The 19,101-nt window shown below is 45.8% G+C and overlaps 2 protein-coding genes across 3 annotated transcripts in view; one reads left to right on the forward strand and one right to left on the reverse strand.

The window, feature by feature from the left end:
- RETREG3 (reticulophagy regulator family member 3) lies at positions 1 to 16,291 on the reverse strand. 2 transcript variants are annotated; one of them, XM_082194983.1, is made up of 9 exons: positions 15,682 to 16,291; positions 9,327 to 9,433; positions 7,685 to 7,712; positions 6,479 to 6,605; positions 5,830 to 5,914; positions 5,123 to 5,260; positions 4,171 to 4,253; positions 3,370 to 3,502; positions 1 to 2,736 (listed from the first exon to the last, which is right to left on the reverse strand). In XM_082194983.1, the coding sequence occupies exons 1-9, from the start codon at positions 15,939 to 15,941 to the stop codon at positions 2,288 to 2,290; spliced, it is 1,410 nt and encodes a 469-aa protein (XP_082051109.1). In that variant the 5' UTR covers positions 15,942 to 16,291; the 3' UTR covers positions 1 to 2,287. The 2 variants fall into 2 exon arrangements, with proteins under 2 accessions (XP_082051109.1, XP_082051108.1); XM_082194982.1 differs by having other exon boundaries at positions 7,685 to 7,715.
- TUBG1 (tubulin gamma 1) overlaps positions 16,291 to 19,101 on the forward strand; it is a 23,414-nt gene continuing 20,603 nt past the window's right edge. Inside the window, exons 1-2 of the mRNA XM_082195006.1 lie at positions 16,291 to 16,386; positions 18,402 to 18,514. Of these exons, the coding sequence (XP_082051132.1) occupies positions 16,338 to 16,386; positions 18,402 to 18,514 (162 nt within the window). The 5' untranslated portion in view covers positions 16,291 to 16,337. The remainder of the gene's footprint in view (positions 16,387 to 18,401; positions 18,515 to 19,101) is intronic.

The following is a 19,101-nucleotide window of genomic DNA, read 5'->3' on the forward strand; positions in this document are numbered from 1 at the left end:
TTGTCTCAAATTCTTTATTTTGCACCAGTTAGGGCAGAAAGAAACACTCAATAAAAACAAAAAAAGTATCATCCCACTACTGATACAGTGGGTAAGGTATGGTTGTTTTATTGCACTAAAATCTTGTTCTAATCCACATTAACACAAAACCTAATGAAATAACGTCAGTTTCCCACCTCAAAAGTTATCAGCATCTTATTTTAAAAACTTCTGCAAGATGACAAATTACTCTATAAACTTCCACAATATTGGCTGATTTGTAAACACTAAAAAAGGCAGTTAAACACCATGATATTGCCACACAAATGCTACCAAAACCAAGCTGTTTCAAATATACAAAGCACCACCCTCTTGAGTCTTTTCTGCAAGAATGTGCTATTTAGGCATATAGCATCTACATCACATTACTGCTTGGCCAAGAAAACAATAGGCAGCGTATCACAGAGGTCTTCAGGTGCGAAGTTGGAAAAAATATGTAAACGCCTAACTACAGAGCCTGAAATAGGATGCAAGTTGAGCTGGAACTATGGGAACCTAGAAGGCTAATTGGATATGCAGGTATTCAAGATGGTTCAGTTCAGCAGATTCACAAGTTGTGAAAGTAGACTGGAAACCTTTTAAATAAAACTAAAAGTAAAAGCACAGCATTTATTCAAGTCTCTCTTCAGTCCACAGAGGGTTATCAGAATGGCTTTGCACCAAGAATAATTATTTCTAAGGTACACTCTTCCAATCTTTTTGTATACAAACCCAAAAAGTCTGGATGTGGTGTTCTATAAGGGAAGATATGGATCACCAACTTACTAGCTGCAGCACATAGTTCCACACAGTATGTTCTGTGAAGGTTCTTTGCAGGTCTGAGACGCTGGTTAAAATCATACCAGCATAGTTAACAACTTGTGCCGGTTTTACTGAAACAAGGAGAAACAGGTATCAGGGGTCCTGTGAAAATCCACACCAAAACATTAGCAACATCCAGATGCCATTTGTAAATGGTTTATTCTTGAGGAACACAGCACCATCTTCACAGCAATGCACAGAGTGCAACCAAGATATGGGAATTTGTTACCCCAAATCAGTCATCGAGCCAATCTAAATTTGGTCTTCAAATACCTTTAGCCAAAACAATGCTGCCGCCATACTGACTGCAGAGATCCACAGAAATGATGATATAGTCTCATTTTGTATTAACAGAGGCTTTTCCTAATGAAATATTCTGAAGCCGTGATCCCCACTTTTATGCTCTACTTGCAAAACTGCACACATTGTGGGTGAGCAGGCCCTGGGAATCTGGCTTTGCTACTCGTTTTCATCTGTGATCCTAGGCTAAAAAAATTCTGTAGTAGCTATATTGTTTTCTTCAAAAAGAGGGGGCCATCTGAGAGCATAAAACATCCATGAATTCTGAAACAGGTGTCAAATGACAAGTGCATGGACACGTCAGACTGACAGACCCTTTGCCACTACAGACTGCAGACTGTTTAGTGAGGAAGCATGTTCATGGTTCCCGCATAGGTGCTGGCTTTGGTGACAGACAGAGGGTAACTAGGAGCCAAATCTTTTGTTGCTTCTGCCCAAACCTTTATGGTGCAGGGTGGAGGGCATTTTTAGTGCTGGGAACTTCTCTGAAATAGTTAATAGTAAAGTGTGTGTGTGACTGTGTGACTGTTTGCAAGAGTGTCCAACCCACCAAAATATTATTGCCATTATCATGTGCGAGAAGAGCCAGAATAGAGCTCCAGAAGTTCAAAACATAAGGATTTGGGGTCATTACGTGCAAATGCTTACTGGGGATAGATAGAGGCTGCTTCCTATACCTTGCAGATGTCAGGGTCCCATACAGAGGTACACTCAGTTAGATCTGAAGATTTCCTTCTTACAATCAGCAGCTGGGTACAAGTCACTTCCATCACTCAAGAGATTTTAGAACTTGTTCTTTATCTGGCTTTTGAATAAAAGCCAATTCCTGTTGCCTGACTCCTGTTGCATTAAACACAAGCTGAGATCTGTCTTCCAAGGCCCGATTTGGAACGTGAACCATGGCAGCGGGACATTTTGGCTTTGAACAAAGAGTGCAACACACAGCAAGCTAGAAAGGTGAAGGGCATGGCAGGTTCAGCAACAAATATCTTCCGGTTCTGCACCAGAAGGGTTTTGTTCTAAAATTCACACTGTCTTCCAAATTTGCCCAATCAGGCTATACATCAAAGAATGGGGTATTATCCTAGGCTCTCCATCTGTGCTCCATGAGACAGAAGAGCCACAGCAGGGAAGGGAAGACAACTGTTTATTGGCCGCGGGAACTGGATGGATCCATCTGATTCAGCTCTGACTGATCCAGCAGTTCGAAGTCATCTCCTTCAGCATCCGTATCAAGCTCCGAGCTGGAGGTCCGGAGGAAGGCCCTGGCACTTTGCTGCCGTCTGTTGCCAGGCACGGAGCCAGACTGGGAGGCTCCTGACAAGGCCAGCTGGATCATTCCCCTGGTTACAAAGCCAGCCAAGTCATCTGTGAGGTTGTGCATTAATGGCAGGTTACCTAGGATATCCGAGGTCACTTCCTCCCGGTCATGAGAAAGTCGCAGCTCTTCCTGGCCTTGTCCACGGCAGGCAAGGCTTGGTATGCCTATGCTGGTATCATCTTCATCGTCTATGCCTGTCACCTCAGGGTTGATGGAAGGGAAATCTGGAAGATCTCGGGCAAAGGATTCCTCAGGGTCGCTGTGGCCATCAAAGTCTATTGAGAGAGAATTAGTTTGGCGAAAAGTCATTACTCGATGTCTTTGCCTACCACTAAGTAGTCTAACTTCCTATTGGAAAACGGGCAATAATTTCTTTAAAACTATATTGTCTTCCCACAGGGATCTATAATGTTGGGGGGGGGAGAATAAAAAATTATAGAGTTATGAAACCTATTCCCAAATACTTGACTGAACTGCCTCTTCTGCATGAGAGATAAAATTTACAAAGCTTCTGTACTGCAGCAGACCTCAGAATTGAATTTGAGGTACCAAGAACTAACTATCTGGGTTCTGGCATTCTTAATTTGCAAATGGGTCTTAAAACAATCCGACAGGCAGAAGCCTTTCTAACTCTTAACACCAGAAAGTTCCCATTTCAAAGAATAAAATTCCAGATTCTGTCACTCCGTGGACCAGTGTACTCAACGTCTGCCTGCACCAATCTTTGTCTGCTTCATTCAATGTAAACTACAAGCTTTTTAGAGCAGGACCAAGGCAAACCTTCACTTTATCCAGGTTCCGATATCTTGCTTTTTTTATCCCAACAACCAACAGCTGCAACAGTACGATTAATATGTTATTTGGTAGCAACTATGTTCTTTAATAACTTTGATAATAGCTGTCCTCACCTTCAGATCCCTCTGTCAGGGGGGTTTGACCTCGTGAGAGATTAAATGTCCCATTCTCAGTATAGGATACTTCTGCATCAGAGTGCTCCGAATCAGAGAAAGCCAGCTCTTTGGCAACTATTGCATCATCCAACTTGAAAAGAAACAAGTGATGAAAAAAAGATCTAAGCAAGGTAATTTTGGGTTACTGGAGAGCACACATACATCCATAATGCCATTCAACACCACATGGACCCAGAGACATTCCTCTCAGCAATGGAAATGAGGAACTTGAAAGCCAGGCAATGCCCTCCAGTTCTTCATTTCCATTCTGGAGGACTTTACTTCATTTTACAGCCACCCAAGTAAAAACTCACAGGCTGCCTTGCTGCTTACCCTCCCCCATCCCAATCTTAGCAGCACCCTATCTTAGCAGCGGGTGGCACTGTGGTCTAAACCACAGAGCCTAGGCCTTGCCAATCAGAAGGTTGTTGGTTCAAATCCCCGCAACAGGGTGAGCTCCCGTTGTTCGGTCCCAGCTCCTGCCCACCTAGCAGTTCGAAAGCACGTCAAAGTGCAAGTAGATAAATAGGTACCGCTCCGGCGGGAAGGTAAACGGCGTTTCTGTGTGCTGCTCTGGTTTCGCCAGAAGTGGCTTAGTCATACGGGCCACATGACTCGGGAGCTGTCTGCGGACAAACGCTGGCTCCCTTGGCCTACAGAGCGAGATGAGCGCTGCAACCCCAGAGTCGTCCGCGACTGGACCTAATGGTCAGGGGTACCTTTACATTTACTCTTTAACAAGTTCCATGCCCTATTTACCGTGGGACAGAAAGCAGCAAGTTCTTCTTCACTGTCGCTCCCATCAGCACTAGCAGCATGATGGCTCAGCATCTTTTGTCGCACTGCAGAGAAATCAGAGCACGGAATAGCAGTTATAAATGGGAAGGAAACAGCTCTGCATGCCCATAAAGAAGCCAAGCAGAAGAAACTGGTGTGATCCAGAGAGAAGACTTTGGGATTGCAAACCAGAGGCTGCAGAGGGCAAGGAGGGGCACCCCAAGAGCTAAAATGCTAACTGTAATGGCTATGAGTTACTCGTGCGTAAACTGGTGCCTCTCTAGGCTAATTTGCCTTGTTAAACATTTCTGACTGCACAGCCCTGCCTCAGTCGCTGGCAGAATCCGTCAGTGGGCGTTTCTTGAACCTCTTCCAACATAAAAGTTGTTTGACACCCAGTCTCCTCCTCCTCTCACTGCGCGGGAGTCTTCTGCGCAGGGAGGGCGTGGGCAGCGGAGGACCTGGGCTCTCCTCACTGATATCCAGTGAAGAGTCCTGGAGCCCTCTCTCTGATTCCCCCATCTGCCCCCCTTTCTCCCTGGTGTTGCGCTGATTAGCTTCCCCCTCCACTGAGCTGTTTCTCCCCCTGCTGCTGGGTCCCTCGCCAGCATCATCTGTGAGCCTCCCCTTCGCCTCTCGCTCTGATGTCAGTTCCCTGACACTAACTGACCACTGTGCCCTAATTAGGACTGCAACAATCACAGTCCCATGTTAGAAACAGTTCGGACATTCAATTGCTCATCGAATGTGGGAAATGCTCATTCCCTTCCTCCCCCCCCCCCAAACTGTGGTCAGGGATGCGAGGAACATTCTTAGGTAACTACTGATTCATTCAGTGTTTTCATCCGATCTTCTCAGGTTCCTCAGATCACCAACAAAAAGAGGTAGCAGACAAGAAGTGGGTGAGTTGGTACCAGCCCTGCCCAAGACTTACATTGCCTCTCCTTATGTTTGGACATCATGTAGCCATGAACACTGAAGTCCAGCCGCTGCAGAGCTGGCTCCAATCTGGTGTACAGGCGGTGACCCAGCCGGTGGTAAACAGCAAGTGGCCACAGAAGGATGGAAACCACTGCAGGAGAAGGATAACAACAGGAGGACTCAAAGAAGGAACTTTTGGAAACTCGAGGCAGTAGAAACATAAGATGATTGGAACCCACTGAACTTGAAGCATGGAAAGCCCCAACAAAAAGTTATAATTTGGCAAAATATTTGGACTTTATGATATGTATTTGGAATATTTAATGTGATTTGATTGGATTGTTAAAATGGAAGACTTAATAAAAATTATTATAAAAAAAGGAAATCACTGCAGGAAGAGGATGATTAGAGGGTTGGTGCTCAATAAACACTCTCAGACGGCATTTTGGGATACAATATAATAAAACAGAGATATCATGTATTATATCATACATAAAGATCTTATCTAAACATATAGATATGTTTGTGGTTTTATTGTTTGCTTTGTACTTTCTTCTTTTTTTGTAAACCACTTAATGGACTGTTTAAACATTATGTACACACAAGTTTGCAATGCAACCGCCTTGGAACAGCTCAGAATAACCTTGTTTGCAAATGCTCTGTACTTTCAAGTGAAGGGCAGTCAGTTGCCCAATCCCCGCCCAGCACACAGATACTCACTTATTAGATAGGCAAGACAGACACCTGGAATGTACTGGCCCAACACAGCCAAAAATGTGAGGACACCGCAAGCCAGAAGGCAGAACTGGAAAACAAAACCCAAAGTTAGTCTCTACTGAATTAAAAAAAGTGAGCAAAGTGGCTCCTACAGCTCAAGATCATACAGAGACACTGCCTGCTGCCAGCAAGCTCACTGCTTGGGAACAGAGACCAAAACAGAGGAATTCTGCTTGAGAAGCTTTGCATAAGCATTAGGAGAGAGGGAGGGAGTAACATCATGAGCCACAGCTGCCTTTGGACCAAGCCCTGGAGTGATTTTGACAGAATCAGGGCAACATTTCTACTTTGGAATGTAGGTGGAAGCAAGACCAGTCTGATGAAAGCTCCATCTAATAGGATGGCTGCAGTATTTTCCATTTTGGCATCCCATTCCTCTTCCCCTTTGTACCTGCCTCTCAACCCTCCAGTTTCCTTCTTTCCCAGTAGTGAAGGCACACCTGTACAGAGCACTTTGCGTACAGTTACAGACGGATTATACCTCTACATAAATAAAAGAGTAATTCAAACTGCTGCTATTCTTTGTTCTTTGCTCCCCCTTCTCCTCCAACCCATTCCCCGATGGCTAGTATCAATGAGGACTGCTTTTCACCTTGCCAGGATTTTGCCTTTTGAAGCCCAACAGGTTCCTCATGAAGCTGTCTGCTGTGACCCATCCTTCTGCCAAATAGTGACATAGTTCAGGCACACTCAGCAGTCGGGGGTGGACATAGCCCCAGCTGGAGGGACAACAAAAAAGGACATCTTACCTTGCTGATAGAATATCAAGAAAACCTACCAGAGTTTTAAAATAGCCCTCTTCTCATTCCACCGCATCAAAGCTGCTCAGGGTTCACGTTTCACACGCAAGAAACGGACCCTGCATTTGAACTTGAAACCCACACTTGCTTAATCTGAGCCCTTTCTAAAGCAGCAGCACTCCCAAACACATAACCCACAGAAGTGAATGAAATTTTCTCAATTCATTTCAATGGGATATGTGCAGAAGAATTTGACACTGGAGGAAACCTTCTAAAGGGCAGACAAGCCACGCACATGTATTCACAATTAGGCTGTTTAAAGGGTGTTAATAAGTACTTAAATCTCCATGTCCTTGGCTGTGCACTCAAAGAGATTAAGGAGCAGTGAAGGGGTTGGATTTCCCCAGCTTTTCAACCCATTTTAACAGGAAAACTGGGGATTCTAAGAACCCAGTGCATGCAGAGTTCAAGGTCTCAGATTTATGTAGCTTGCAGCCTAAGCCTAATACAGTGGTACCTTAGTTTACACATAATCCGTTCTGGAGGTCCGTTTGTAAACCAAAACAGGTTGTAACCCAAGGCATGCTTTCGCCAATGAGGCCTCCAAAAAATTTTTGTTCGGTTTAAAAAAAAAAGGGGTTGTAATGCAGAAAAAGGTTGCAAACCGGGACACGCACGTCCGGGTTTGACGTGTTTGTAATCCAAAACGTATGCAAACCAAGGTAGCACTGTAATGGTTTACAGCACAATACTCTACATGGCAACTCAGAATGATGTCCTATTCACTGGAATAGGACACAGAATTGCAACCTTACTCTGGAACCTAGCAGTAGACTTTCTCCCAAGCAAGCATAGGATCGCAGCCTTAGTTACAAACTATGAGAAGAGGTAGGTAAGCGACAATATTTAGGAGCAAGGGATCTTTCCTTTCATCCAGCCATGGAAGGGCATTCATTTGCCAATAAGGTTTAAATTGACAAAAAGCATTACAGCTAAGCCACACAAGCACATGTAACATGAGACATGCTACAAAGAAAAGGATATTCAATTTTTCGTACCTTTCATTGTCTAATTCATCAGGTCTTGCTACTAAAACATTAAAGACAGATGAGGATTAGTTGTGAGGGAAATGCCTGGGAAAACTCTTTGCTGCATAATTAAAATACACAGATGACTTGAGAATAATGCATAATTGTTTCCCACTGACAGCCTTCAACTGAAAACATCCTGAGCTTAGTATTTTATCCTGTGCCCCCACTTTTATAAACTCAACTTTTTTATTTATTATGTTTGTAATTTTGTACAGATGCAATTGTACAATTGTAGAAATGGTTCTGTTGCCTTTAGTTTACAAATGCAAACATTTTGTATTTTATTGCACACTGCTATTTTGTTGTTGTTTGTGAGGCAGTTTATAAATCTGCAAATATATTTAAAATGTATTTTAAAAATTAAAACACTGCTCAAGATAGCTTCTTGTAATGCTCTTATTATTATAGCAGCCTGGGGGTGGGGCTAGCAGTCAATGATCTGGTTAGCATGTAATGCTAAACCTCACCATAGCTTAGTGCAAATGTGTGGGTTGCCAGAGAAGATATTACGGTCAATTTGCTTTTCAGTCATTCATGTACTGTAATCTGAAATCAAGCTCATGGTCTGACACAAAAGTAACTCAAGTTTACCCTTGTTTTACAGCTCATGGTTTATCTTATGGAGACAGACCACAAGCTTGGGTTTGGATGACATACTAAGCCAAACTATGGCTTAGCTCATAGCAGCAGGACTGGAGGAACAAGAAACCACCATCTCCCCTCCCAAGGACCTGCGGCCTTGCACTAAACCATGATTTTGCTTAGCATTATGTGCAACCTAAACTAATACTCTTTTAGTTCTTATCTAAGATGATAGTTCTCAAAATGCAAGCAGGCTTTCAATTGGGAACAAGTTTTTAAAAAATCAAATATTACCTCAGCTCCAGCATGTTAGAGAGAAAAACCATTAGGTTTCAGTCTTCAATGAAGCCTTTAAAACTACTGCTTTAATTTATTCTTCCATCCTTCATGAATACAGCTTTCTATATCATAAACTACTACTATGGTCAACCAATAATTTTTTTTACCATGGTTACCTCCCTAAGAAATTATACTATGGTTTTGTTGAATTGACTTGACCGCTTTCAGACTAAAATATAATTTAAGATATACACCAAGATGTTAGTTCAATGCTCAATTTAATGATGAACTAAAGCCTGGACTGTATGTCTCTATAACCAATAAGAAAAAATATCCCTTTGGAATACGTTTTAACATTGATAAACAAAGGCTTTTTCTGGACCTAGAGAACAAAAGCAGATCTTTGGAGCATCTGAGATCTGGGTAAGTGAACTTGGAAAGCAAAGCTCCTACACATGAACAAGTAGTGAAAATGCAGCAACCAGAAATACAAATCCCAATTTTCCAAACCGCCAGTTTCATTATGGTGGAATTGCTCTTCTCCCTCCCACCATCTGAGCAGCCAGGGAGCCTTTTCAACACTATCAACTCCTAAACATTCATTTCAACTAGGAAGGCGCCCAGTTTACAAGATCTTTGTCAATGACTGTTTTGATTAATGAGATCTGCAATTTCTTGAGTTCAGAAATGCGGGGGGGGGGGGGAGAGACCACAGCTGAATTCAAGGGTCAAGTGGGGAAAAACATACCTCTTATTTCAGGCCATATTTTATTCTTCCACTGATCTAAACACACTATTAGTATCAGGGTGAAAGCAACCAAGAATATCAGATGAAGAGACGTCAGAGCAAAAAACCTGAGGGGAAAATAAAGCTAGTCAGTACATAATTTTCCTTTAGAAATGTTACCTTAAAAGCAAGAGCTGATGTTAGGCCATGGAGCAGGAGAATCCCAAGATAAATAATCATTGCCTTATGATTTGCAGGAAGAGGTTAGAAAACAACAGGGAAGGAATGGAAGGTATCACAACAGCTTTTTGGAGTATATATCCATTAGGGTTAAATAATGTGAGAGAGACGATTTTGTGTGTGTGACCTCTATGACATCCACCAGATATCATCCTGTTTCTGATCAATGATCTGAAAACTGATCATTTTAGCTATTCACTCTGCCAATCAAGAAGGAAACTGACATTTATGGCATCTGCAGCTTATTTATTATCATTATATTGAAATCTTAAGCATATGAGTTGCTATGGACAGGAACCAGTTTACAATGGCTTGTACCTTCTGGCAGAACAATGTTTAAAGAGACAAAGATCAAGGGGAGAAAAATTGTTCCGCGTCAAGTGTCAGGAGTTTGCAGAAAAGCGGGAGAAAGCTTAAAACTGCCTATGGACTACAGAAAGATGGCTGTGTGTGTATATATATTCTCATGTTATTCTTATTTATCTCTTAAGAGTCATTATAAACAAATGAGTATCAACATATCGGGCATTTAGAAAGTATTCAAGTCAGTGGTCACTTTCCACTCAATTATAACCAGAAGCAAAATCTGCAGTGCTAGTAAGCTGTGAATAAGAGTTACACAGCTTTCTATAGTCAAAAATTATTTTTACCATAAATGTAAACATGTAAATAACTTTGTATCCATGAATACAAAGAATGATTGATTACACTTTTTTTCAAACTGAAACACTCAGCAGCCAACACAAGATCCTTGCCATTATGTTTCAACATAAATTACTATGGATTTTACAGTCTTAATATCTCTGGTAAGCTAAGTCTGAGTCTTGTTGAATGGCTGCAGTCTGTTAAATGTAGCAAGAGATTGTTTGCTTGTGATTGGCTGTGGTGATCTTTGTTTTCGTGTGTGGGTGAGGTGGGTGGGTGTTTTGGATCAGGTTAGCCATATTGATTTGTATGCTGCACCCCTATCCATCTTCCCCCTCTCCACCCCCCTTTCTTTTTTCTTTTCTTCTCCCCCTAATGCCTCAACAAATGAAATGGATTTGTAAAAATGTTACATGAAAAAAAAAATACGAGGCACTACAATTCTGTAAAACAAGAAAATCCTGAATAAAATAAAAATTTAAAAAATAAAATGTAGCAAGAGAGATACTCAGCGAATGCCAAGAAGCCTGTTAAGTCAGTGAGAGGCAGAACCACTCAGCAGTGACACACAAAATGACATGTGAGCTCAGAGGTTCTGTTTTTTTTCAGAAGATTTGAAGACTTGCTTGTTCCCTCACTGAATGAGAGCAGTGTGCTTGCTCTGCAACGATTAGTCAAATATAATCAGTATTGTTAGGAAGGAGCTGCATCCACCAGAATCAGAGACAGATGGCTATTTTCAATCATTTAATGAGAAGCAGCCCTTGGGAGAAAGTCACAAGCCATCTGTAGCACTAATGATATAAATGATCAGTCTGAGGCATGTAATAAGGGGCTCTTCAATGAGACCCAATTACACACCAGTACTTAGCAAGAAGATACACAGAAGACCTCAGGCTCCTATCAAGAACAATGCCAATCTTTCTTTGGCGTCCTTCCTATGGAATTAACACACTTCAGGTCTGTTTTCCAGAATACAAATTACCGGATTTTTCGCTCTAGTTTTTGGAGGAGGAAAACGAGAAAAAAATATTCTGAATCTCAGAAGCCAGAGGAGCAAGAGGGATCGCTGCGCAGTGAAAGCAGCAATCCCTCTTGCTGTTCTGGCTTCTGGGATAGCTGCGCAGCCTGCATTCGCTCCATAAGACACACACACATTTCCCCTTACTTTTTAGGAGGGGAAAAATGAGTCTTATAGAGCAAAAAATACGGTACTTGGCTGATAAATACAGTACAACCAAAGGAAATGTGTGTGCATTTAAAGCAATCTTGCTGCGGTGAAGGTCATACTGAATGGGGAAGCTTCCCAGGGCTTCACCCAATAACAGCAGGTTATCAATAATAGATTATCAAGCATCAGGGGACTTCCCTTTGAGAGCAGGGTAGACCAGGGTTCCCCAATCACTTGTGCAGTGTGTAACTGCCTGCATTCATCCTCTGTTTTTATTAATTGCAACTGAACTTTTTATTTCCGGAAGTAGGTGAGCAGGTACATGCTTACCCTCACATGAAGGCAGTTCAGGGGACTATACATTTCCTATTGTTTCCTTAAAAGCACTGCTGCAGCCATAGCAGCTTGGTGCTCTGAGAAGCAGTCTATCACAATGAGACACCATTACTCTCTAGAACAGGGAATCAGAAGTCTGTAATCTGGCTTTCCAGAACCACTTTCTGGAAGCATAGGCAGTGACCACATAAGAGGCAGATTTTGGCTGGTCAAGGACAAAGCTTTGCTCTGCTGGGTTGAGAATCAGTCTAAGAAATTGAAAGGGGTTCTATAAAGGGTGCCTGAACCTCAGGGAGGGGATCATAGCTTTGCCCATCGATGCTGAGTGAAGCACTAGGAAAGCCTAAAATCCTAACTTTTCCATCCAGTATCCAAACAGCTCCATCAAGTCTCCAGGTGTTCCCATGGCAAGTGCAGGGTTGGCCAGCACACCCATCACTAGCCCTCATGATTCATAACAGAGAGCAACTGAACTCTGTCAATTCAGCATGCTCCAACCTGCCTAACAAACCCACATTATAAAACAGATCTAGGCAATGACTTCTGCCGGCAACCTTTTCCCTTGGGTCTAAGTCTCTAAGAGTACACATGAACTTTCTGGCTAAGAAAAAACTAAAGCAAAAATAAGATCAGTTCAAATCTCACTTTTGGACACAATGAAGGCTTCTATTGCCATAAATACTTTTATCCCATATACTGTCTTGATGTCAAAACACTAGATGCAAGCTAGCTAGCAAGCAGAATTGTCTTCACAATGGAGGGTGGAGAGAGGAGCTCTTCCTCAGGTCATTACTTTTTGCTTTTTTATTCAAAACTGACAACAGGCATGCAAACAGGAGGAATTAGCAAGGGCAATAGCATATTGGCCCCAACAATAGCTCAATTGCTAGAGCAGTGTTTCCCAACCTTTTTTGGGCAAAGGCACACTTGTTTGATGAAAAAAATCTCGAGGCACACCACCATTACAGCCCCGTGACGTCAGCGCGCAGCGTCACGCAGGGAGGGACGCACGAAAGTGTAAGTTTCAATTTTTTTCCCTCCCCCTTGCCAGGGAACCTCCAAGCTTTGGGGGGGGGGAGGAGGCAGCAAAGCGAGGGACTGAGGGACTCCTCCAACGACAAGGGTTGGGGAAGAAGAGAAAGGGCTATTCCGCTCCAGTCACGGGAGGGGAATATGTACTGGCCCAACTGGTGTGCGGTCTTCGGAAAGCGGGGTGCGGGAAGGAAGCCTAGGCTCGGGGTCCACCGACCTCGGCGGAGAAAGGCAACAACCGGAGCCGATGACGAGCCGGCGCGTGCGTGCAGCGGCTGGCCTCGAGCTCGGGAAGCTGCGCGCGGCAATGTTGACGCGGGGCGTGCGAGAGCTTGGGGGCGGGGGGGGGGGCGGGAGAGAGAGAGAAAGAGTTGGCAGCACCAGGCTCTGTTACTTATTGCGCTGCGGACGCTGCCAGCAACTGCGGTGGTTGTGCGGCGGCCGCCACCGCAGAACGTCCTCGTCAGTCAGCTGAGCTGCCTGGCGGCGTAGGGAGCCAAGGGGCGGGGCTTCCTTTCTGAAGGAGCTGAGGGTGGGGGTCCTTCGGCGAAACGGTGCCGGCCCAGAGCGCTTCTAGGAGGCTGCCTTTGTGCGCGATGTAATGCCCTCTTTCCCTCCCTCCAGCCCCGTGTCACCTGTGGAAAAGGGGGCTGGATCCAGTGACGCAACTCGGAAAACTGTTAGGGAAGCCAGAGCAGGAAAGTGAGTGGGAGGCGGTGCCGCCGCTTTAACCCACATTTCCTTTTTGAAAGAGAAACTTAAGTCAGTGTTTCCCAACCTTTTTTGGACTCGCCCGCCTCCCTCCAGGCAACATCTCGCGGCACACCAGGCAACATCTCGCGGCACACTAGTGTGCCACGGAACACCAGTTGGGAAACACTGTGCTAGAGCATGAGACTCTTGATTTCAGGATCTTGGATTCGAGTCCTACATTGGGCAAAAGATTCCTCCATTGCATGGGAACACCATTGCAGGGGCTGGACTGGTCCCTTTCAATCCTACAATTCCATGATTCTATGACTTCTACAAATTCTCCAGGAAGCTGCCAACCCCTGGACTGGCGGTAAGAAGGGTGATGGGGTGGTAGTGGCAGCTGACTGAGGCCAGCCTGAGGTTGGTGGCGCAGTGCCCCATTCCCCAAATGGACCATCATCCAGCAAGTCCCTTTCTTCCTAGCCCCTAGGCCAGGCTCCCTGACAATGCACTTGAGACCAGTGCACACCAAGGCTGCCACATAAGCCATCCTTTTAACCAGAATACCATAATGCTTCATAAAAACATAATGGATATTCCTCTTCAGAGACTCATTTCATTGGGAGAGTTTAAGCCACCTGTTGTAAGGCAGGATAGCCCACCTGGTAGTCCCTTGTAGTCAGGGGGGAAAGGTGGGGGTACAGTATAAATAAGCATATAATTGTAATTATAATAAATAACAACCAGGGATAGCTCTGTTGGTAGAGTATGAGCCCCCTAATCTTAGGTTTGAGCCCCACCTCGGGCAAAATATTCTTGCATTGCAGGGGGTTGGACTAGATGACCCCGGGGATCCCTTCCAACTCTGCAGTTCTGTGAAACGAAGCTAATAGAGTATTTCAAAAGAGGTATGCAGCCTGCTTCCACGCCACTCAATGAATCATAGAATCATAGAGTTGGAAGAGACCACAAGGGCCATTGAGTCCAACCCCCTGCCAAGCAGGAAACACCATCAGAGCACTCCTGACATATGGTTGTCAAGCCTCTGCTTAAAGACCTCCAAAGTAGGAGACTCCACCACACTCCTTGGCAGCAAATTCCACTGTCAAACAGCTCTTACTGTCAGGAAGTTCTTCCTAATGTTTAGGTGGAATCTTCTTTCTTGTAGTTTGGATCCATTGCTCCGTGTCCGCTTCTCTGGAGCAGCAGAAAACAACCTTTCTCCCTCCTCTATGTGACATCCTTTTATATATTTGAACATGGCTATCATATCACCCCTTAACCTCCTCTTCTCCAGGCTAAACATGCCCAGCTCCCTTAGCCGTTCCTCATAAGGCATCGTTTCCAGGCCTTTGACCATTTTGGTTGCCCTCCTCTGGACACGTTCCAGTTTGTCAGTGTCCTTCTTGAACTGTGGTGCCCAGAACTGGACACAGTACTCCAGGTGAGGTCTGACCAGAGCAGAATACAGTGGCACTATTACTCCCCTTGATCTAGATAACTTATTACTTCAGATAGTGCTAATAAACAAACAACAACAACCTGGGACAGCTCAGTCTGAAAAGCAGGAGCCTCTTGATGATGATGATAATGATGATTTATTTATACCTTGCCATCTGGCTGGGTTAATGCCAGGGTCGTGGGTTCCAGCTCCCTTTTTTTTTTTGGGGGGGGGTGATTCATGCATTGTAGGGGGTGGGACTAGATGACCCTCAGGATCCTTCCCAAGCCTGCAATTCTATGCCTTTAGGAAACAAGGTACCCGACACCCCCCCCCCGCCAAAACAAAAGCAAACCCCTGAAAAGGATATTCCCTCGTGATTTGCTACTTCAGATAGTGCTAATAAACAAACAACACCAACAACCTGGGACAGCTCAGTCTGAAAAGCAGGAGCCTCTTGATAATAATAATGATGATGATTATAATAATAATAATACAGTAATGATTTTTTTTATACCTTGCCATCTGGCTGGGTTAATGCCAGAGTCGTGGGTTCCAGCCCCCCTTTTTTTTGGGGGGGGGATTCATGCATTGTAGACGAAACAAGGTACCCGACACCCCCCCCCCCGCCAAAACAAAAGCAAACCCCTGAAAGGATATTCCCTCATGATTTGTTACTTCAGGTAGTGCTCAGAAGCACCGCAGGAGAAGGGAAAGCTTCACCCCACGTCAAGCTCGTTCCCCGCCCGCGTCCCCTCGCCTCCTTCATCCCTCCGAGAGGCCCCTTTTCCTGACCCCCCCCCCCGAGCCCCTCGCACCCGAAGGCGGCGTGAGCTCCGGCCCAGCCCAGCGCGCTCCTCGCCGGCCTCTCCCAGACCAGCGTGGCCTGCAGGGCGCTCAGCGCCGGCTCGTAAGGCCCCAGGCGGCCCTTCAGGTAGGCGCTCAGCGCGCGCACCCGCCGCTCCCGCTCCGACGACGCCGGGGCCTGGGCGCCGCCGCCGCCGCTGAGGGAACCTTCGCCGCTCCGGCCGCCGCCGCCGCCGCCTCCTCCGGCCGCCGCCGCCGCCTCGGCCTCCATCCTTCCTCTCTGCCCAGCGTCACCGGGAGACCCGCGGATAGCGGAGGAGGATCATCGTTCTCCGTCACCAACGGACACCGCAGAGGCAGCGGCACTACCGCCGCCGCCGCCTCTCGCACACTCGCATGGCCGCCCCCATACCGGCGACAACACAGGGCGGCGCCATCTTGCCGTACGGAGAGCGCGCTTCCTGCCGTTTCGGCGCACGCGCGTTGCCAAGGGAAGACAAATATATATATATTTATATACCGGATTCATAGGGTGTGAGGAGGAGGTGAAGGCGGGAAGAAGCGTAGCGGGGCTGCAAACGGCATTTGTTTTCCTTTTTAATTTATTTTTTAAGAAGGGGACGCGTCTCAGGCCCGGGAGGAGCAGGGGCCTGGGGCCGGAGCCGCCATGCCGCGGGAGATCATCACTCTGCAGCTGGGGCAATGCGGCAACCAAAGTAAGGCCGGGATGCGGGGGAGGTCTATGGAAAGGCGCGCAGGGCGGGGGAGGGAGGAGTGGGGACAGCGAAGGTTCTAAAGGGGCGGGGCCGGGCGTTGGCCGCGTTCTATTGGGGCGGGGCCGGAAAAGTGTTGAGGACTAGGCACTTGAGTTGAAGATTTGGAAGGTACGCCAAGGGCCATCTAGTCCAGCCCTTCTGCAATGCAGGAATAATAATGATGATGATAATGATAATACAGTGATACCTCGGGTTACATACACTTCAGGTTACAGACGCTTCAGGTTACAGACTCTGCTAATCCATAAATAGTACCTTAGGTTAAGAACTTTGCTTCAGGATGAGAACAGAAATCGTGTTCTGGCGGCGCAGCAGCAGCAGGAGGCCCCATTAGCTAAAGTGGTGCTTCAGGTTAAGAACAGTTTCAGGTTAAGTACAGACCTGCGGAACGAATTAAGTACTTAACCCGAGGTACCACTGTAGTTGTTGTTGTTATTATTATTTATTTCTTTATACCCCACCCATCTGGCTGGGTTTCCCCAGCCACTCTGGGCAGCTTCCAACAAAATATTAAAAATAAAATAAAACATCAGACATTTAAAACTTCCCTAAACAGGGCTGCCTTCAGATGTCTTCTAAAAGTCAGATAGTTGTTTATTTCCTTGACATCTGATGGGAGGGCGTTTCACAGGGCAGGCGCCACCACCAAGAAGGCCCTCTGCCTGGTTCCCAGTAGCTTCACTTTTTGCAGGGAGGGAACCGCCAGAAGGCCCTCGGAGCTGGACCTCAGTGTCCAGGCTGAACAATGGGGGGTGGAGACGCCCCTTCAGGTATACTTTTGCCTGACATGGGGCTTGAACTCATGACCCCTGAGACTAAGGGTCTCCTGCTCTACCGTATATTTATTTAAGACCATGTCTTTCCCCCTGAACAGGGACTCGAGGCGGCTTACAGATAAAATCAAGAACAGCCTGAACACAGAGCAGCTGTAGGGGTGGGGGGACGGGGAAGAGGAAACACAAATCATTAAAATAAAGAATTGCTCGAATTAAACCTATATGTATAAATCTATTTGATCAAACTGCGGGAGGCAGTGGAGGACAGAAGTGCCTGGCGTGCTCTGGTCCATGGGGTCACGAAGAGTCGGACACGACTAAACAACTAAACAACAACAACAACATAAATCTATTAAAGCCACACCAATAATTACAAAGAAATAAACAGCACGGCACCTGCCATTTTGTTAGAAGGGAGAATGTGGTGGGGCTGGGAATGGAGGAAAGGAGGACCGGTAAAAAAACAATGCATGGGCTGAGTTTCTGACTCTCTTGTGTTGCCACGGCTGCTAGTCCCTGTGGAATTGGGGGTGGACTGGCACTGTGATGTACAGCAGGTGGAATACCTCTGGCTCCTTGCCTCCTGCCTGAGGACCATTTTTGCAGCAAAGATGATGCATATTTCATTTCTTTTTTTTATTAAATTTATAAAGGTATGCAACTCACTGTTCCTCCTCTGCAGTGCCCCCCCAAAGCAGGCTAGTTTTTTGTTTTGTTTTTTAAAGCAAGCTAGTAACTTCATGGGTTTATTTTCATGGGCTAGTATTGTATCATCAAAATTCTGTGGGACAGAAGAAGAAGAGTTTGGATTTGATATCCCACCTTTCACTCCCTTTAAGGAGTCTCAAAGCGGCTAACATTCTCCTTTCCCTTCCTCCCCCACAACAAACACTCTGTGAGGTGAGTGGGGCTGAGAGACTTCAGAGAAGTGTGACAGGCCCAAGGTCACCCAGCAGCTGCATGTGGAGGAGCGGAGACGCGAACCCGGTTTCCCAGATTACTAGTCCACCGCTCTTAACCACTACACCACACTGGCTCTCGCTGCACACACATTATTTCCCCCTTAGTAGTAGGGTGATGTCTTTACCTTCGTTTGTACTTGATGACAAGGCACGGTACAAATAATAAATTATTTTTATTATTATTATTACCACCTTGATGCTTTTGTTCCTGTTGCAGTTGGCTTTGAATTCTGGAAGCAGCTGTGCGCAGAGCATGGCATCAGCCCCGAGGGCATTGTGGAGGAGTTTGCCACCGAGGGCACTGACCGAAAAGATGTCTTCTTCTACCAGGTACAATAGGCTTCTATTCCCTCTGCCTTGTGGGTTCTGAGGGGAGGCAGCCTCCCTCTGATTCTGCAATGAACAAAATGCTCTGCTACGAGTGGGAACTGGACATAGCAGCCAAGAGTAAAGTGAAAGGATAAGTGTCATAGCAAGCAGGCAGAATAGCTAGTAGTAGTAATAATAATAATAATTTACAGTGGTGCCCCGCAAGACGAATGCCTCGCAAGACGGAAAACTCGCTAGACGAAAGAGTTTTCCGTTTTGGAGGTGCTTCACAAAACGAATTTCCTATGGGCTTGCTTCGCAAGACGACAATGTCTTGCGAGTTCCTGCTGGTTTTCCCCCCTCCCCCCATTTTTCTAAGCCGCTAAGCCGCTTATCAGCTGATCCGTCAATGGGCTTGCTTCGCAAGACGAAAAAACTGCTAGACGAAGAGAATCACAGAACGGATTCTTTTCGTCTTGTGAGGCACCACTGTATTTATATACCGTATTTTTCGCCTTATAGGACGCACCGGCCCATAGGACGCACCTAGATTTGGGGGGGGATAAAGGGGGGAATTATTCCCCCCCCCAGGCGCGGGGCTGGGGCGG

Source organism: Podarcis vaucheri (assembly GCF_965113315.1).
Source record: "Podarcis vaucheri genome assembly, chromosome: 13".
Classification (NCBI taxonomy): Eukaryota; Metazoa; Chordata; class Lepidosauria; order Squamata; family Lacertidae; genus Podarcis; species Podarcis vaucheri.